This window comes from Emiliania huxleyi, assembly GCF_000372725.1.
Source record: "Emiliania huxleyi CCMP1516 chromosome Unknown EMIHUscaffold_12, whole genome shotgun sequence".
Classification (NCBI taxonomy): domain Eukaryota; phylum Haptophyta; order Isochrysidales; family Noelaerhabdaceae; genus Emiliania; species Emiliania huxleyi.
The window spans coordinates 542714-560750 of NW_005201392.1; the positions used below are offsets into that span (position 1 = coordinate 542714).

The 18037-nt window shown below is 66.7% G+C and overlaps 6 protein-coding genes across 6 annotated transcripts in view; 3 read left to right on the forward strand and 3 right to left on the reverse strand.

The window, feature by feature from the left end:
- Positions 1 to 1744, reverse strand: part of EMIHUDRAFT_448985 (hypothetical protein) — a gene marked incomplete at both ends in the record, with an annotated part of 1926 nt that extends 182 nt beyond the window's left edge. Inside the window, 5 exons of the mRNA XM_005790455.1 lie at positions 193 to 700; positions 775 to 1041; positions 1128 to 1262; positions 1523 to 1642; positions 1715 to 1744. Of these exons, the coding sequence (XP_005790512.1) occupies positions 193 to 700; positions 775 to 1041; positions 1128 to 1262; positions 1523 to 1642; positions 1715 to 1744 (1060 nt within the window). The remainder of the gene's footprint in view (positions 1 to 192; positions 701 to 774; positions 1042 to 1127; positions 1263 to 1522; positions 1643 to 1714) is intronic.
- EMIHUDRAFT_97974 (hypothetical protein) lies at positions 1685 to 7511 on the reverse strand (the record flags this gene model as incomplete). The annotated part of the gene is made up of 4 exons (XM_005790456.1): positions 1685 to 1750; positions 1785 to 1909; positions 2061 to 6858; positions 6990 to 7511. The coding sequence occupies 4 exons, from the start codon at positions 7509 to 7511 to the stop codon at positions 1685 to 1687; spliced, it is 5511 nt and encodes a 1836-aa protein (XP_005790513.1).
- Positions 7512 to 8051: 540 nt separating this feature from the next.
- Positions 8052 to 10257, reverse strand: ECH14 (enoyl-CoA hydratase; the record flags this gene model as incomplete). The annotated part of the gene is made up of 7 exons (XM_005790457.1): positions 8052 to 8306; positions 8373 to 8523; positions 8685 to 8733; positions 8876 to 8926; positions 8995 to 9045; positions 9375 to 9467; positions 9587 to 10257. Coding segments are annotated over 7 exons (1106 nt in total), but the record flags the coding sequence as incomplete, so codon positions are not given.
- A 799-nt stretch (positions 10258 to 11056) lies between these two features.
- On the forward strand, positions 11057 to 13286 carry EMIHUDRAFT_433569 (hypothetical protein). The gene is made up of 2 exons (XM_005790458.1): positions 11057 to 11385; positions 11461 to 13286. The coding sequence occupies exon 2, from the start codon at positions 12274 to 12276 to the stop codon at positions 13261 to 13263; it is 990 nt and encodes a 329-aa protein (XP_005790515.1). The 5' UTR covers positions 11057 to 11385; positions 11461 to 12273; the 3' UTR covers positions 13264 to 13286.
- Positions 13287 to 14183: 897 nt separating this feature from the next.
- On the forward strand, positions 14184 to 14628 carry EMIHUDRAFT_200524 (hypothetical protein; the record flags this gene model as incomplete). The annotated part of the gene is made up of 2 exons (XM_005790459.1): positions 14184 to 14217; positions 14285 to 14628. 2 exons carry the CDS (start codon positions 14184 to 14186, stop codon positions 14626 to 14628), a joined length of 378 nt encoding a protein of 125 aa, XP_005790516.1.
- A 1090-nt stretch (positions 14629 to 15718) lies between these two features.
- On the forward strand, positions 15719 to 16779 carry Lhcf12_2 (light harvesting protein; the record flags this gene model as incomplete). The annotated part of the gene is made up of 4 exons (XM_005790460.1): positions 15719 to 15748; positions 15844 to 16031; positions 16111 to 16532; positions 16637 to 16779. The coding sequence occupies 4 exons, from the start codon at positions 15719 to 15721 to the stop codon at positions 16777 to 16779; spliced, it is 783 nt and encodes a 260-aa protein (XP_005790517.1).
- Positions 16780 to 18037: the final 1258 nt, after the last annotated feature.

An 18037-nucleotide genomic window follows, 5' to 3' on the forward strand; every position in this document is an offset into this window, starting at 1 on the left:
AGATACGAGACAGAAAGAGACTTCGCAATAGAGTCTCAGAGAGGGAGAGAGAGAGAGAGAGAGAGAGAGAGAGAGAGAGAGAGAGAGAGAGAGAGAGAGAGAGAGAGAGAGAGAGAGAGAGAGAGAGAGAGAGAGAGAGAGAGAGCGGTGAGAGTGCGGTGAAGGCCTGCGCCGCGTCGTCGCTTGGCGCACCCCCGCCGGCGCTGGCGAGCAGCTTGCGGTGCTCAACCGCGCTCACCGTAAAGACGGGCAGCTTGAAGGGGGCCTCGTGCCACGCCTCGGGGGGCGGGCGGGCGCCGAGCGAGGCGAGGGGCACGTTCTGCGTGAAGGACTTGGTGAGCTCGCGCTTGGTGAAGGCGTTGCGCGCGAGTGCGCACTGCAGCGGCGGCGTTGTCTCGTCGAGGCGCAGGTTCTCGACCAGCTCGCTGCGGTTGAAGATGTCGGCCTGCGAGGCGACGAAGGCCAGCTCGCCCATCGACCCTCGCTGCAGCAGCTCGCGCCGGAGCGGCAGCGGCATCAGGTCCTTGGCCGACTTGTCGTTGCACGCGCGCCGGATGTTGGACGTGATCAGCACGGTGTGCGCCGACGCGATGATGGAGCGCATCGACAGGGCGCGCGCCTGGTTCTCGTCGTGCGTGCCCGGCACATCGTACAGTCGCAGTCCGGCGCTGAGGAGCGAGAAGGGGGCGAACAGCGTGGCCTGTTCACAGCGGCGGCGTGTGAGGAGGCGCTGCTCACCAGAGGAGGGGAGGCGAGGGGGCGAGCAGCGTGGGCCCGGTGCACGAGCGGCCACAACGCGCCGCCCTCCGCCTCGTCCGAGGAGTCAACGTATGGCTGGACCAGGCGCGCAAACTCGGCCTCTGTGGACGCCGAGAGGAGGACGCGACTGCCGAGGCCCTTGTCGGCCGCGCGCTCCATCAGGGAGGCGACGAGGGCCTCCGTCGCGCCGGGCGCGGCGAGCGCCTCGGCTGTGATGGAGGCGGAGGCGCCGTAGCACGAACTGACGCGGCTCCAGTCCGCAGCGCCGCGGTGCTCGCCCACCTGCAGAGTCTCGCCACAGATCTGCCGAGATCAGCCGAGATCAGCCGAGATCAGCCGAGGTCAGCCGAGATCGTCAGCTCGCCCACCTGCGGAGTCTTGCCTGGCCCCGCGGACACGGCGGCGGCGCACGCGGCGAGCAGCGCCTCCCGCCACTCCTCGCGGCTGACGAGGGAAACGCGCGCCTCGTATGGCCCGCTGCAGTCCGCGTCCGGCCACGCGAGCTCGATCACGGCCGCGGTGCAGGCCCGCATGCACGAGGTCGGCAGGATCGGCGTCGAGCAGCCTTCGGGACGTGTCATGGACGCGTCACGGTCGGGTCGTGGACATGTGCAGGCAAGGCTCGGCGTCGAGCAGCCGAGGAGCGCGTTGAGGAGGGTCGACTTGCCCGCGCCTGTCCACAGCTGCAGGTGTGAAGAGACGCCGTCCACAGCGCGTTGAGGAGGGTCGGCTTGCCCGCGCCCGTCCCGCCGCAGACCACAACCTTGAGCGGCTCTGCGGCGTGGTACGGGAGCACCTCCACCCGCCTGGCGGGGTCTGCAGCCGACAGAGCCGCCGATGGCGCGAGCCGAGACCACAGCTCGCCGGCCACCGCCTCGGGGACCTGAGTCAGGAACCACGATTGTTGATTGAGTAACCGTTCAGACTAGAGCTCGCCGGCCACCGCCTCGGGGACCTGCAGCAGCTGCGACTGCGCGAGCCCCATCCACTCCTATGATGATGGTGATGGTGGTGGTGGTGATGACTATCATGAACGACTGCGCGAGCCCCGTCCGCTCCTCGCGGCTCAGCGAGCAGAGGACCGCGCCGTCGAGCCCCTCGCTGCCGATCGCCGCGCCGTCGACCGAGAGCCGCTCTCCTCCCGCTGCGCCTGCCCACAGGACTGAGGGATGAAGAGACGCCCGCGCAGCGGACACCTCACCTCGCCCCCGCGCCGCCGTCGCCTCCGAGCTCGCCCTTCGACTGCATCCATCGCACGACCTCCGCGACGTCGACTGCCTTGGGACGCCACGCGGCCAAACTTGCCCCGCCCGCGGCGGCGGCAGAGGCGGCGGCCGCGGCAGAGGCGGCGGCAGCGGCAGAGGCGGCGGCAGCGGCGTTGGCATCGGAGGCGCGGCGCTGCAGAGCGAGCCAGAGGCGGCGTACGGCGAGGAAGAGGCTGGGCTGCTCCCTCGCGGGGTGGGGGGAGGCATCGTCGCCGATCAAGACCTCGAAACAGTCGGCGTGGCTCATGCTCAGCAGCACGTCCAGGTCGTCCACCTCGCTCTCCACCACCGCCCGCGCCACGCCCGCCCGCCGCCCCGGCTCGAAGAAGGAGGCCACCCACGCGGCGATCTGCCCGCTCCCCATCAGCACGTCGCCCGCGCCCTCGCCCGCTCCCTCGCCCGCCGCACCGCCCTCGCCCTCCTCCTCCGCACCGCCGTCGCCGCCCGCCATCTTCGCGTCGCTCGCGGCCGCCGCCTCGCTGTCCTCGGAGGTGGCCGTGTCGAGCGAGCGGGCGGCGGCGGCAGCCGCCGCCTCGTCGCCCGCGCGCAGGCCATCGCAGAGGCGCGCAAAGCCAGACACGTCGACGGGCGCGTGGCGTGTCCGCTCTTCGACGATCTGGGTGAGCGCGTCGTCCAGCGCCTGCAGCTCCGCCGCCTTGCGCAGCTCGAGCCCGCGCCTGGCGACGGCGGCCTCGTGGACGCGCCTCAGCTCCGCCTGCTTCTGGCTGCGTGCCGACTCCTGCGAGCGGCGCGCTGCCGCCTGCTGCTGCTCCTGCCGGCTCCGCGCCTGGATCTGCAGCGGCGCCGGCTCGGGGCTTACGGCGCGGGACAGCTCTTCCACGCCGGCGGCGAGAAGCCTGCGGAACCACGGCTGCAGCCTCTCCTTGACGCTGAGCCCGTCGTGCATCTCTTGCAGCAGCGAGGCGAAGCCGTCGGCACCGCCGTACGCCAGGCTGGCGCCGGACGCCGGCATCCCAAGCGGCGCTTGGGCCGCCCCTGGCGGCGGCGGCTTCTTGATCTCGAGCACGAGGCTCGTCAGCTTGCCGCGCAGGGCTTCGCCGCCCGGCATGGCGCCGAGGAGGCGGCACGTCGTCTTGAGGGCGGAGGCGCGCAGGAGCGGCTCCGCCCACGCCGCCTCGGCCGCGCCGCTTGCGAAGGAGAGGGGCGCTTGCGCCGTCTCGACGGCGCCGGCAAAGCCGGGGAAGCTGGCGGGGGCGGAGGCGATGGCGACGAGGCAGCGCTGGGAGGCGGAGGCGTCGAAGGGCAGCGCCTTGGAGCCGCGGCACAGCTTGAGCAGCGCGGGCATGCCGTCGCGGCGCTGCGTCGCGGGGGCGGAGGGCAGGCCCGGGTAGAGCCCGCCGAGGGCCGAGCCGGCGGCAACCTCCGAGAGCGCCGCGCCGATCGCATCCTGAAGGAGGGTGTCCGAGTCCGAGAGGGCGACGCGCAGCTCGATGAGGAAAGGCGCCAGCGGCGCGAGGACGACGAAGAGCCTCGGGTTGAGCTTGAGCGTGCCGTCCTGCCTCGACCACACCGCGGCCGCTGGCAGCGTGGACCCGCCCACGCAAACTGCCATGCGGGTCTCGGCGGGCGGCGGCGCGTCGGCGAGGCGGCGCATCGCCTGCTGCGGCCGGCCGAGCAGTAGCAGCGCCTCGGCGGACCAGTGAGGGAGCGCGAGGTGGCCGGCGAGGCAGAGCAGCTGGCCGAGGCACTGCTGCGAGCCTTGCTGGCGGAGGTAGCGGAGGCGAGCATGGCTAGCGGCGCGCGGCTCGTCGAGCACGTCCTGCTCCGTCGCGGTTCCGCCGAGGATGCGGAGGAAGGAGGGGTGCTTCCACGGCAGGCGCACCTGTGGCCCGATCTCCTCCGCGAGATGCCTCGCCGAGGCGGTCGAGGAGGGGGCGGACTTTCGCGCGGCCTTCGTGGCCAGGGCCCTGCGCGGCGCAGAGTCGAGGGAGTCGTCGAGACACCCCGAGCAAGCCTCGAGGCATTCGGAGAGCGGCGTGGGCAGCCCCGCGTCCGAGCCGAAGCTGCCGTCGTACACGCGCGGCTCGCGAGGCAACTCGAGCACCACCTCCCTCCACAAGTCGGCGATCTCCTTCGCCACGGCTCCAAATTCACCCAACTTGTCTGCGCCCCCGTCCTCCTCGCCGACCTCCTCGATCGCCGCGTTGAGCTGCGAGGTGAGCACGAACAGGCGGAGGGCGGTGCGCAGCGACTCCTTCTCCTCCTGCTGCTCCTCCTGCTCCTCCTGCTCCTCGTCGTCGTCGTCGCTCATCGGCACTGCGCCCGTCGCAGCCGCCGACTTTCGCGCCGTCGTCTTCGCGAGCAGACTCGCCGACGGGCCAGACTTGCGAGCCGCGTCGCTGACCGGGCGGTAGAGACCCGACTTGCGCGCCGCCACCTTGGTCCGCGCCGCCGCCGCCGGTCCGAAGCTGTCGCAGAGCGTGCGCAGCTCCTCGTCCTCTCCGACCGCCTCTTCAACGTCGACCCGCGTCACGCGCGGAGAGGCGGAGGCGCGGCAGCGCACGCCGGCGAGCTCGAGCAGCTCGGCACAGACGTACTCTGAGACCGCTGCCAAGTAGACGGCCGCAACTCGCGAGTCTGGCGCAGATCTGGCGGTCTCGGCGTACCTCTCCGCGAGCTGCTCGGTGAGGAGCGTCACCACGTCGGCCACGGGGAAGGTGAGGCCAGCATTGCGGTGCGCGGGCCACTTAGCGACGGCCTTGCCGCCCTCGCTCACGGCGTGCTTTGCGAGCTCGCCGGGCAGCACGCGCCGCACCGCCGCCTCGACCTGCTCCGCAGCAACTGGGCCTCCGAGCTCTAAGCTCTCGACCACCGCCTTGAAGGTGGACCAGACACGCGCCTCCACCGCCTCGAGCGCCGAGGGGCTGATCCGCAGGTTCGGGTGCACCTGCTCGAGCACGGCCTTCATGTGCGGCGCCCAGAGGCTCTCCGCGCCCTCGTCCTCACTTGCCAGCGGCGATGACGTGCCAGAGGCAAGGCCAGACCTGCGCGCTGGGAAAGAGGGCGCCGACTTGCGCGCCGCCATGGTGGCCATCTTGCGGGCCGCGCCGGCGGCTGGCGCCAGAGGCGCCGGCACGGGCTGCGGCGCCGGCGCGGGGTCCACGTCGTCCTTGATCTCGTCGATGATCTCCCCGACGACGTCGAGCAGGCTCTGGACGGACGCGTAGTCGTCGCTCTGCTTCCAACACTCGCAATCCTCGTCGTCGTCATCGTCGTCGTCGTCGTAGCCCCAGCGTCGGCCGTAGTAGCCGCGGTTGCGGTACCTGCAGTCGCAGTCGAAATCGTCCGGCTTCTCGAGCGATTCGCGGAACTGCTGCAGCGCGGCCTGGAGGCGGGAGGAGTAGTCGTCGTGCGCGCGCTGCTCCACCCCGCGGTCCGCGAACAGCATCGTGCCCACTCTCCCCTGCAGCGCGGCATGCGTGGCCCGGTGCGTCTCGAGCAGCGCCGCGCCCCGCTCCCCCATGCGGACGCACGCAGCCTTCTGCTCGTCGCGCGCCGCCCGCATCTCCTCCACGCTGACAAGGTGCGCCTTGCGCAGCAGACCGGCACCCGCCGAGGTGCGCCACTGCGCACGGGCGGCGCCGAGCGGGTCGTGCCGCCGCTCCGCCTCGGCCTCGGCCTCAGCCACCGCGGCGTCCAGCGAGCTCAGCTCCTCCGCCGCCGCGGCCTTCTCCTGCTCGATCGCCCGCTCGAGCGTCTTGAGGCCTCGCCCGACCTTGCCGACTGCTGCCTCGAGCGCCTCTGCCGTCGCCTCCTCCGCCACGTCGACGAGCAGGCCGCAGGCGGCGGCGAGGGCGCCGTCCTCAGAGCCGTCACCGCCGACGCCAGAAGTGGCGGCGGCTGCCTTGCGCTGCTGCTGCTGCTGCTGCTGCGGTGCGGCGTCGCGGTTGTCCCCGCCTTGGTCGTTGCGCGCAGCCTTGCGCGCTTGTCCTAACTGCCGCCGCCGCCGCCGCTGCTGCTCCAACAGCCACGGGCGAGGGTAGTGCACGCCATAAGACCACGTGAGCTCGGTGAAGGGCGGGAGGTCGGCGGTGGCGACGAGGAACGCGCGGCGGGGCAGCGGCGGCGGCGCGGCGGCGCCGCCCCCGCCCTCCTCCTCCCCCTCCCCCTCCGGCGGCGGCGGCCAGTACATCAGCCGGAGGTTGGGCGAGTCGGAGTCGTTTGCGAAGCGCATCATGTTGCCCTGCTGCCGCGCGTCGATGTAGAGCACGTCGTCGCCGGCCGCCCGCTTCCTGGCCAGCGTCTCGTCGTCGAACGAGACGACGTACTCCTTGCCCTCCAACGCCTCGTACTCGCCCTCGCTCAAGCAACGCCCAACCGCCTCCACGACCACATCCCCCCTCGCCAGACCCTTTGCGCAGCACAGGCCCCAGCCGCGCCCGTCTTCCGTCTCGAAGGCGCGCAGGCTGTCGTACTCGACCACCTTCTCCGCCAGCTCCGCAGAGAGGGCCTCGCGCTGCGAGTACTTCACGGCCACCCGCCGCGTACCGCACGGCGAGAGGGCGAAGCTGCCGACCGCGTTGCAATCCTCGTACCCGAGTCGCGCAGAGGCGGCGGGCGGAGGCAGACAACGCGCCTCGATGCCAGCCGGCCCACTGCTAGCGCCGCCGCCCTCGCCGCCGCCGCCGCCGCCGCCGTCGCCTGCCTCCTTCACCTCCTCCTCCACCTCCTCCTCCACCTCCTCCTCCACTGCCTCCTCCACCTCCATGCTCTCAGCACCGCCGCCGCCCTGCTCCGCGCCCTCACTCGCCGCCGCAGCCAGCGCGGCGGCGGGCGGGGGCGGCACGGGCTCCTCGTCCTGGCTCGAGAGCGCCTAAGAGCGGCAACAAAACAGCGCATCATTCACGGTGCGCGCGCGTACCGCCCAAGGCTCGGCAGCGCCTGCGTGACTGCAGCCGGCGTGGCCGCCGCCGGAGTCGCCGCCGCGGGCGTGCCCTGTGGCACAGGGCCGGCCGCCGCCGCCGCTGCCCCCGCCTCACCCTCCGCCTCCGCCGCCTCAGCGCCCGCCGGCTCTGCGGGCGGAGCAGGGCCGGCGCGGAGGACGTAGCGGAAGGTGGTCGACGCGAAGGCCTTCTTGCGGGCGAGGGAGAGGGAGGCGCCGGACGCGGCGGGACCGCGCGTGCCGAAGACCACTACGGAGCCCACCCGCAGCGCGGCCGCCGCGTCTCTTGCGAGTCCGACGCCGTCCACCTCGGTGCCGTTTGCGCTGACGTCGGTCAGCGTGACCGCCGAGCCGGCGACGGAGATCCGAGCGTGCTGCCGGGACACAATCCCCTGCTGCCACTCGCAGCCCGCCGGCGGGCAGTGATTGAGCTGCACGTGAACGGCGTCGCCCATGCCCGTCAGCGCCGCCGCGCCGTCCGCGCCGCGGCCGAGGAGGGTGGTCGCTGCAGAGAGGGGGATAAACGCGGGGAGGCCCGCGGTGCAGGTGCCTGCCTCCGCGGCCAGCTCGAGGTGGAAGGCCATCTCTATGCGTCCCGATGGCCTTGCAGATCTCTATGCGGAGCCCAGCTGGCGGAGCCTACCGATGGCTTGGTTTCACCGCCCAAAATTCCCTTTAGGAAGAAACTTGTGCGTAAGGTACCCGAAGCAGAAACTAGCGCAGACGAGAGCAGGGCAGACCCGGGGACTGGGGAGCCGGAGCAGATGGCATCGGCCGCCGAGGGAACGTTGGGAAGAGGCACGAGGAGGGCGGCGACCTCGACCGACTATGGAGGACCCGTCGCCAGACGACGCAGGGCAGAAGACGGTGAGGCGGAGCAGACGCGCAGGGCGAGACGAGGGAGGGAGCAGGATGTTGCGGAGATCAGCAGGAGGATGTACGACGAGATTAGGAGCAGCAGGGACCCGAGGGACCATGTGGAAGACGGCTAGTGCTAGTCCCCCATCGGGAGGACGACCCCGCGGCTAGTCGCCGACCACACCCACAAAGAACCCTGCACAAAGATCGCAAGGGCGGGGACCTGTTCCTTTTTTATTACCCACCTCACAGTAGAGAGGTGTCCGTTTTTATTTATTTATTTATATAATTCCGGGGACGAGAGTTCGAGAGAGCCATCCCAAGTCTCGACACACATGCATGCACATTGCCGGAGGCGCCTAACTCACCTGCCAACACACAAACGGCAAACCTGTGCGTGCCACCAAACCGCCTCTAGCGAGCCGAGTGGCAGGCGGTTTGCCGCTCGCCCCAGCAGCGCCGCGGGCTCGGTGGTGAATCGTCACAGCTCGAGCTCGCGCTCTGACAGCGGCGCAAAATACCTGTGGAGAAAGAAACTCGTGAGCACATGAGGCTCACCCCGGTGGTGCTGCAGCGGCGCAAGGTACTCTGCGACGGACTCGTCCGCGACGTCGGTCAGGCTCTGCGGCGCCCAGCGCGGCGCCTTGTCCTTATCGACCAGCGCAGCGCGGATCCCCTCGAAAAAGTCCGACGGCTGCCGCATGAAGCGCTGGCAAGCGCGGAACTCGGCGCGCAAGCCTGTGGTGTGAGTGCAGGCAGCGGGCGTGGGAATCGGCACCGTGCAGAGTATTCAGAGCATCGCGTGAGCAAAAGGGCTACTCGAGGACCGCTGAATACAGCCGGACGCACAGTGCACTTGAGAGCACCGGGACGTGTATCCAACATCTATGAGCGCAAACATTCCGACAGCGGCCGGCCCCTTGCCTCGATGAGAAGCCGGAGCGTCACCTAAGGTAACGCGAGGGAGGGCGACGTCTCACACACCCACACGAGTTGGTGGGACACGGGCCGCAACCCTCCCATCTGCTCCAGTCCAGGCAGGCAGGAGCGCACGGTGCAGGGCGAAGGCACGCGCGCGGGCGAGCGTCACCTTGCATGACGTGGGCGACATGCGCGAGAGTGTGTGCCGCGTCTCGCTCGCCTGATGAAGTGATAATGGGCGAACTCAAAAGACAGGGGGGAGGGAGGGTGTGCAGTCGTCTCGCTCGCCCAAGCACAGCCGGCGTCCTTGTCCCGCGCGCGCAGTGCGGCGACGATCGCCTGGCAAGTGGGGTGGGTGAGACGCTTCCCACACGACTGGGGTGACGCTGGGGCGAGGCGTCTCCCTCGCGTCTCCACGTCCAAAGGCTCGAGACCCTCAAGTGCAGGCGGGTGAGCGTTGTGTGTGTGTGGGGGGGGGTGCGTGTGCGTGCGTTGCGTGCGTTGCGTTGCGTGCGTTGCGTTGCGTGCGTTGCGTGCGTTGCGTGCGTGCGTGTGCGTGCGTGCGTGCGTGCGTGCGTGCGTGCGTGCGTGCGTGCGTGCGTGCGTGCGTGCGTTGCGTTGCGTTGCGTTGCGTTGCGTGTGCTGTGTGTGTGTCCGAGGTGGCGCGCCTCGACAGTCGGCTGGCCAAAGCATTCGTCGATCGCGTGCTGCACCGCCTCGAGCCGAGACTTGCCCGGGCTCGCTGCCACCGCATCGAGCGCCTACGTGGCGGAGGCGCCAACGTCGGGAGGTGAAGGACACGTGCCGAGCAGTGTCTTCAGAGCACCGCGTGGTTGTCCAAGTCCTGTCTCCTCTCTATGCAGCATCTAGCGTCGAGCGCCGCGCTGACGTCGTCACTGCTGCCGCAGCCCTCGAGCGCCGCGGCGAGCGAGGGCAGGGTGCTCGAGGGCACGTAGTGCGTGGCGAGCCCCGAGTAGAGCAGGTCGGCCGGGCCGAGGCGAGAGCCCGTCAGCGCCAGGTACGGCCCCAGCCCGCCCGGAAGCGAGGAGAGGAAGTGGGAGGCGCCGACGTCGGGGAAGAGGCCGATGTTTGTCTCGGGCATCGCAAACAGCGCCTTCTCGGTGGCGACGCGGAACTTCCCGTGCACCGACAGCCCGGCGCCGCCACCCATGCAAATACCGTCCCAGACGGACACCTGCGGCTTGTCCGAGGCTGCCAGCGCCGCGTTGAGCGTGTACTCCTCCCGGAAGAAGGCGTCCGCGATGTTGCCGCGCGCTGGCGGCTCCTCCTTGGCGGCGAGCATCACCGCCTTCACGTCTCCGCCGGCGCAGAAGGCCTTGCCTTCGCCGGTCAGCAGGAGGCACCGCACGGAGGCGTCGGTGCTGGCGTCTTGGAACGCAGCCTGCAGCTCCCGGACCATCTCGAGGTTGAGCGCGTTGAGTGCACGGGGTCTTTGCAGCGTAATCGCCGCCAGCGAACCACGGCGCTCGCAGGAGATGTAGGATTGCGTGGGTTTGGTCGACATCATGCGGCGCGAGAGGTTGCGCATAGGAATTCTGCTCGTTGGGCTGCGGGCGCTGCGGGCGCCTGGGGCGCGTAGTTCGGATGAATTCTTTTTCGTATGTTGGTCAGGGACAAGACCGGGAGGATCGCTCTACCGGCAAACCTCTCGCTGACATGCGCACCCCGTCGAGCTGACGGCGGGCGCGCTGAGGTCGCACGCCAAGCCAAGTAGTTATATGCCAATGGCATGCGATCAAGAATCGGCCCACGCACCTCTGCTTGCATACACTCATACATTGGATTGTCATTGCCTGTGAGTGCGAGATAGGGCTAGCCGCTGGCGGCTAGCCCCTGAGGAGAGTGACCAGAGACACCTCACATGACCCCACACACGGTCTAGTCCGGCCTCGCGGTCGGCGGAGATTGCTAGAGGACGAGCAAGCCTGCTCTAGCCTCGCATATTACCTCCTGTCGTCTGTTGTGATGTTGTGCCCTTGTTTGTTTCTCTTGGCACCTTGGTGCTTGGAGTGCTGGGGGGGGCGACAGGAGGAATGTGGCCCTGAGTTATGTGTACGCCAACTCAGGGTGTGTGGCAGCCAGCTGGCTGTGTGTCTTGTGAGCTTGTTTGTGTCTGTGTGTCGCTCGTGCGTGTCGTCATCATCTGTCCCGCGTCCACCCATACCGCGTTGGTGTCCAGTCCGAGCCTGGCTGTTCTTCACCTTTCTACCTACCTACCTAGGGACAGGAGGACAAGACCCTTCCTTCTAACACTTACTTCCTTCTTGGGCGATGAGGGATTCGGCCACCGGCGAGCAAAAGGAAAAGAAACTCGATTGTAGCGTCCAGAGGAACGAGTGGGCAGGCATGGCGGAGGCACCGAACCCGGGGTCCGACGCGCCGGCGCCCGACCCGGCGATGATGGAGCAGCTCATGAAGGCCATGGGCGGCGGCGGCGGCAGCGGCGGCGGCGAGGGCGGCGGAGGCGGCATGGACATGGCGGCCCTGCAGGCGATGCTCGGTGGGCTCGGCGGTGGCGGCGGCGGGCTCGGCGGCGGCCCCGAGGCTGAGATGCGGCGGCAGGCGCAGGCCAACCAGGCGGCGCAGGCGGAAAAGAACTCTGGCGAGGCTGACGGCGGCGCCGACGGCAAGGCATACAAGTGGGAGCAAACCAGCAAGGTGTGCGCCACTTCGCCCACAGATAGAGAGGTCCGTCGCCTCCGCCTCTCACCCCCTTCATCGTCCCGTCCGCAGTACGGCGAGAGCGAGATCATTGTCCGCTTCCCGCTCAAGACGCCGGTCACGAAGAAGGACGTCAAGGTCACCTTCAAGGCTAAGGCGCTCCTGGTGGTGGTCGCAGGCGAGGAGCTGCTCAGCGGCGCGACGTTCGGCACGGTCTCCGTGGACGACAGCACCTGGTGCCTCGTCGAGAAGGGGTCCGAGCTTCAGCTCCTCCTGGGCCTAGCGCTTGACGAAAAGTGGACCTCGTTGCTCGCCGCGTGATCGGCGTCATCGCGTCCTGATCGTCGCCGCGCGCCCGCACTGCGCGCGTCCTCTCTCTAACGGCGGCCCCCTCCCCCGGGCGCTCCAGCTACCCCCACAGCCGGCGCGTGGGGCACTAGCTGGGCAGAGGCGTCTCTGAGACGGTCGAGGAGATGGCCCGCCGGCGGCGCGCGGCTGTCCACCCAGACTCTCGGGCGGTCCGAGCGTGCCCCCGGGGGGCAGGCGGGCAGCATCCGGCCTGTGCCGTCTTTAATCGGCCCCTCCCTCCCCCATTCATTTCTTCACAACGAGCAACATTAGATCGGGTACATATGTACATCTGCCGCAAACTTGCATTCGCGTTGTCTATCTCAGCTTTTTGGCTCGCCGTCGCGTGTCGCGAGAGAGCTCGCCTCGGCCTCGGAGCTCGGTCGCCGGCCGCTTGCGAAGGGCCTTGCATATGCTGTATGCAAAAACGTACGAGCCCTCTCTCGCCATGACCCATGTCGCAGTGTCGCTGACGGGTGTCGCAATCCATGGTGTGTGACACATTGAGGGTGTACAACACATGCACATGCACAGTGCATGCACACATGCACACATACACATGCACACGCACACGAGAGCTTCCTGAGCTCTCCCCTGTATGTAGCATCGTTAGTCGTACCACCATGCCTCCGCTCGTGTATCGTGCGGGCTGGCCGGCGCAGGGGGCAGCCTGTGGTGGCCGCACGATCGACCCTGCGGCACCGCCTCCAACCCGTTTTTCGTCGTCAGGTCTGCGGGATCGTCGCCGGTGAGGCCGAGCCACCGCGTGCTCGAGCCGCGCTGCGAGCGCCTCGCCAGCGCTGCGCAGAGCTCGTCGGCGCGCGTGGCGACCGCGGCCGCGGCCGCGTGACGCTCGTCACGCACCGCGGTCGTCAGCTCGGTGCGGATGGCCTCGGCCTGTGCCAGAAAAGATGCCTCCAGCCGCTCCAGCCGCTCCTGGTGCGAGCTCGCCTGCGCAGGACGCGGCGCGGCGGCTTAGGCGGCGGGGCACTCGAGGTGACCCATGACCCCTCGGACGCGTCAAGGAATCTCCCTCCCTCCCCGTCTCTTCGGCGCGCCAGCAGCTCGAGCCGGGAGCGCAGCCCGGCGGCAGCGCGTGACTCCACCGCCGTCAACGCCTCCACCGCCGCCTCCAGCTGCTGCTGCGCAGCGCCACTCTCCTCCGCCGCTCGCAAGAGCTTCTCGGTCGCTGCCGCCACCCCGAGCGACACTGTGGCCAGCGCGTCTTGCTCGGCGCCGCCGCAGGCCGCCGCGGCTGCGACCGGCGTCTCGGGCGCGAGCCAGGTCGCCGAGGTCCCTCGCCCTCTGCCGCCAACCGGTCGATCGCCGGGATGTTGGGCGGGTCGGCGGTGCGCGCGCGGCTCGGGAAGAGGCCAGCCCAGCGATCCACGCTCAGTAGGTATTCCGGCAGGCGGCGGCATGAGCGGTGCTGCGGCCGGTGGCGTGTTGCTGTCGGACGGTAACGATGCGAGCGCCTCCGCCGCGAATCGGCCTCTGGACGCCATGAGGTGTCTGCCGGCGCGATAGAGTTTTCCAACCGCCAGCGATTGCTGCCGGGGGCACTCTCGATCGTGACTAAAGAATCGTAAGAGCGCACCGGCTCAGCGCACCGGCTCACCACCGGAGCCGCCTAAGCGACTCCGTTAAGAACGGCAATGCACTCCGCACCATGCACAATGCCGCTCTCCCCGCACGCTAGCTCGTTCACCGTCTGCCACGCCACGGCGGTGTGGAGGACGACCGACAAACGCTGCATTTGCACCAGCGGTCGCACGACACGATTCACGCGACAGGTGAGAAGAAACGCAATTTCGCCGCGAGCACCATACAGGGATTTCTTCGTTTCTTTTCGTCGCACGCACATGTACACATGTTGTTGTAGTTCGTTGTGGAAAACAACTTCTCTTGTTGTGACTCTTCGAGGGAGCTTTGTTGAAAAATTCTCTCTCTTTTGGTCGGACCTTGCATTTCAAGAAGAGAGTCGTGATTTCTTGTTGGTCTTCAAAAATATCTCTCTGCATTTCTCTCTAGCAAAAAAGAAAGAATGACAGTGCTCCCCGGCCCTGGATGGATGTGAGGTTACTGACTGCATGCACTCCAAGTGCTCCAAGTGCGCCACCGCAAAGGTACATGTACCCCGCTGATCGAGTGAGGCACTAACAAAGAAGAATTGCTGTCGCTTCAGCAGGGGAAGGAAGGAAGGGAAGGAACGACAGAGGCCGCCACCAGAGAGGGATTTGTACTTTCTTTTCGTTAAATGTAGTTCGTGTGAGCGAGAGAGAGATCTTTGAAGACCAACAAGATTTCTTGTGTGTGGAAAACAACTTTCTCTTGTTGTGAGGAGGGGGGGGGGGGGCGGTCACCTACTTTGTTTCATTCAAGAAATTCTAAAGCTTTCTTCCCGGGAGAGAGTTGCATCTTTAAATTCTTCCGCGGCTGGATGCGGAATGTCATTGGTCAATGCACGCGTCGTCTGCTCAGGTCACCTCTATGCGGAAGCCAATGAGTGTGTTTGTGTGTCTTCTGGCCTGCACCGGCACTGCTGTAGGGAAGCCGCCGTCGAAGACCGTATTGCAGCCGGGGTCGATGCAGAAACGAGTGCAGACCCTGCTGCTCAGTCCATCACACGCCGCACTCGTCGACGTCTTGCCGGGTCAGTGTCTCGGAGGACGCAGTCCTGTGTACGAGCGAGCGCTGCTTGCGCTGGCGGCGCTCGGCGTCTCGTGCATTCTCTTCGTGTGTCTCACGATCGTGCTCCAAGCGGTGCGTCGCATACTTGCTGCAGGCATGCTTGGGTTGGACGCGGCCAGGGTGGCGGCTGCCTGGGCGGCGGCGGACTTTCCGGCATCAATTAGCGCCGCGTCAATCGCTGACCCTACCACATTCGGCTAGTCAATAGGCGGTGGCGGTGACGGTAGACGCTAGGACTCCGCGCTTGCTTCCACTCAACAACCAGGTTGAGGCCGCGCGCCCCGGAGGCGGCCCGGCCTGCGGTCTCACAGTCTGCGCGTCCGCCTCATCCCATCCGCGGATTTGATCGCCGCTTTATCATGCGCATTGTCAGAGCTCGATGGGTGATGGCGACTGCTTCCTTCACAGACCCTGGTCCCTTTTAGAGAGAGATTTTTGAAAACCAACAAGAAATGAAGACTCTCGCAGTAACTTTGCAACGAATTGTGCGCTCGAGTCCGCGAAAGGTGAACGTGCGTCGAAAGTGCGTGATCTTCACAGAGCGACAGATGAGGGACGAGACTGATAGAGATTTTGAAAACAAACTTTCTACAAACAAGAAATCACGACTCAGCTTGACACCCAAGTGTTGAGCACCGGTGACTGTGGGAATGGGGGAAGCAGAGTTCAGATCAGTCGAGGGAGTGTGATCTCCCTCATCCTCAACGGGCGTCCAATCGCAATCGGATTTACTACGGCGGTGGTCCAATGGTAATCCGCATATTGGACGTCCCCGTCCATTGTTCTCGCCGTTCTTCGGTGGGGCCGCGTCAGGGCGGGGGCGCAGGCGCGTGCCCCGCCCGGCGCGCAGGCTCCAGTGCGGCGCGGAGGCTCTCCCACCCTCCATCCCCATCGCGCGTTATACACTCTCACAAGCCTGTCTAGGTAGTGGGGGTTGCGTCGTGTGCCAAGCATGGCCACCACAGTCAGGCATGCTGATACTCTCGCAGTCTGCCCGTGTGTGTGCTTAGCCCCGCTCAGGCTTCTAAAACATGCTTGGTTGTCCCAACTTTGTTGCCACATCCCGCAGTTACTTTTGGCTCGCTCGGCAGATGGTCCCCTGGCTGCAGTAGTCGACGCATGCAGTAGTCGTCGCACTTGTCGAATCTTCATCCTGGTCAGGCCAGAAAGACAGAAAGAAAACAGACAACCCAAGGGCCCGCGTTTTTGTTTTTGGCCTGGCACACCGTATCGGCACTTGTCGAATCCTCAATTGATGGTCGCAGCTCAGGGGCAGCTCCCGCTCGCAGCTATGCCGCTCAATGTCGCGAGGGCGAGCGTTGTCATGCAGGCGCGGCCTCCGTTTGCTGCTTTGGCACTGTGTTGTCATCCCACTCCGCTGCTCGTCATCCTGCGTTCTCGGCCTCACCGCTTTAGGTTTCTCCGCCTGAGCTCATCCCCGACGCCCGGAACGGCAAAGCGCTCGAGGAGGTGAAGGTGCTCGCCAAAGAGCTGAACCCGGTGCTGGGCTACTGGGACCCGCTCAACCTCTGCCGTCTCAACCTGTACGGGCAGGGTGACGATGCGACGGTCGGCTTTGTGCGGCACGCCGAGATCAAGCACGGGTGACGCTCTCCTGAGCCCGACGTCGCGACCGCCCAACGTCACAATCACCGACGCCTAGCCTCCCGCCTCCGCCTCCAGCCGCGTCGCGATGGCCGCTTTTGTCGGCTACATTGTGCATGAGAACGGCTGGCGCTGGCCGTGGCCGCTCTCGACGTCCCTGCCCGACTACTCCAGCTTCGAGGGCCTGTCTGCGCCCGCGGTGTGGGACGCGACGCCGGCGGCCTCGAAGCTGCAGATCATCCTCTTTGTCGGGTTTCTGGAAGTCTGGTCGGAGACCAAGTTCGTGCTCGAGTCGGACGGCGAGAAGCACTACATGAGGGGCGGCAAGCCGGGCTACTTCCCAACCTTCGACCTTGGCAAGCCCGACTACTCGAGCGGCAACCCGCTCGGCTGGGGCGTGGCTCACCCCGTCCCCTTCAACCTCTTCGACCCCTTCAAGCTCACCGGAGGCCTCTCGGCAGAGGAGAAGGCGCGGCTGCGGCTCGTGGAAATCAACAACGGTGCCGCCACTATTCGCCACTATAGCGCCGCGTAGCAGAGAGACTCTGGTGGACCGGTTGCTGCAGTGCGTGGCCCTTCACCCCTCCCCCCCCCCCTCCCCCAGGCCGGCTCGCCATGCTCGGCATCATGGCCTTTGTCTCGGCGGCGGCAGTGCCGGGCGCCGTCCCCGCGCTGACCAACGCGATCAAGCACTGCGACGGCGAGGTGATGGCGCCCTTCGCTCCCGAGTTCCACCTCAATTTCTAGTCGCTCCTTCGAGCTCCTTCCTTGGACGCACGTATAGTGCGCGGCGAACTCCCTCGGGAGCACACCATGTCCGACACGCCGAGATGTTTTCTGGCATCTAAATCCACACGCCGAGAGCTGCTCAACAGTGCTCGGGGCGGCAGCCCGTGGGGGGGCGGTCGGCGGACGCGCGGTGTGTAAAAGTTAGTCAGTCATTTGGAAGCAGGATACTCGTAAAGCCGTATCGGGGAGAGAGTTGCTTCACAGCGCGGCATCGGATCGCGCTGTGCATGACGAGGGCTAGCCTCGTTCTGCGACGGCCGACGCCGCCGCCGGCGGGCGGCGCGCCGCCCCCCTGCCCGCGCTGGCCCTGCCGTTGTGCCGATCCCTTGCTCGCGGCCTCGCGCGTCGCGGCTTCTCTCGCTTCTCGGCGTAACTCCGCTCTCCTCGCAGCGAAATTTGGCCCCTCGAGTTCCATCGAGCTCTCCTCGCGCAAGGACCCTAATTCCCACTCCGATCATTTGCCGCCATCCCGCCAAGACCCAAGTAATGTCGTTGTGCTCAGATCCGCTCTCGTTCCGAGCACTAGATAGCACTTGTACCTCCAGCCACGGTCAGTGTTGGCACTGGGGTCCCCTTTGGGTGTGCATCGTGACAAGCTGACGTCCTGACGACGGGATTACCACTGGCGTGTCGTCCTCATCGGATTCGTCCTCTCCGGACTTCTCTTCCCTTCGGCGAGGCTCACCCTCCATGCCGTGAACAGGCGCCCAATCCATCCCACTTCCCAGCTAGGCCTACTGCTCGCCCCACTCGCACTCACTCACTACTCGCCAAACCCGTTCGTTGGCACCGTCCATATACGTGTACCCTAAGTTCATATACACATGAATTGTGAGAGAGAGATATTTTAGCACAATACCAAACAACTCCAACACTCACACATCATTGGGGGCCTGGAGCCCTGCCTCCCGAGAAGGTTCCTTTCGGAGATCGGGACGACGCTGCGCCTTCCCCCGTATTGTTATTGGCGTGGTGTCCTGCTGAACTGGTGATTGCTGATTGGGTGAATGGTGATTGGCGTTTCACGATCACACTATGTATGCGTATCAGTACAGTATCGTATGAAAAATAGAGGTGAATCAAACGGTGAAAAGAATAAGTTCACTCGAGCTTGTTTGGTTGTTAGCCGCCGCACACCCACCCGGCCGGGGCCGCCCGAGGGTGTTTCCCGCAAGTGCAGAGAATACTAATCCTGGGGGAAGCAACCGTATGAGAG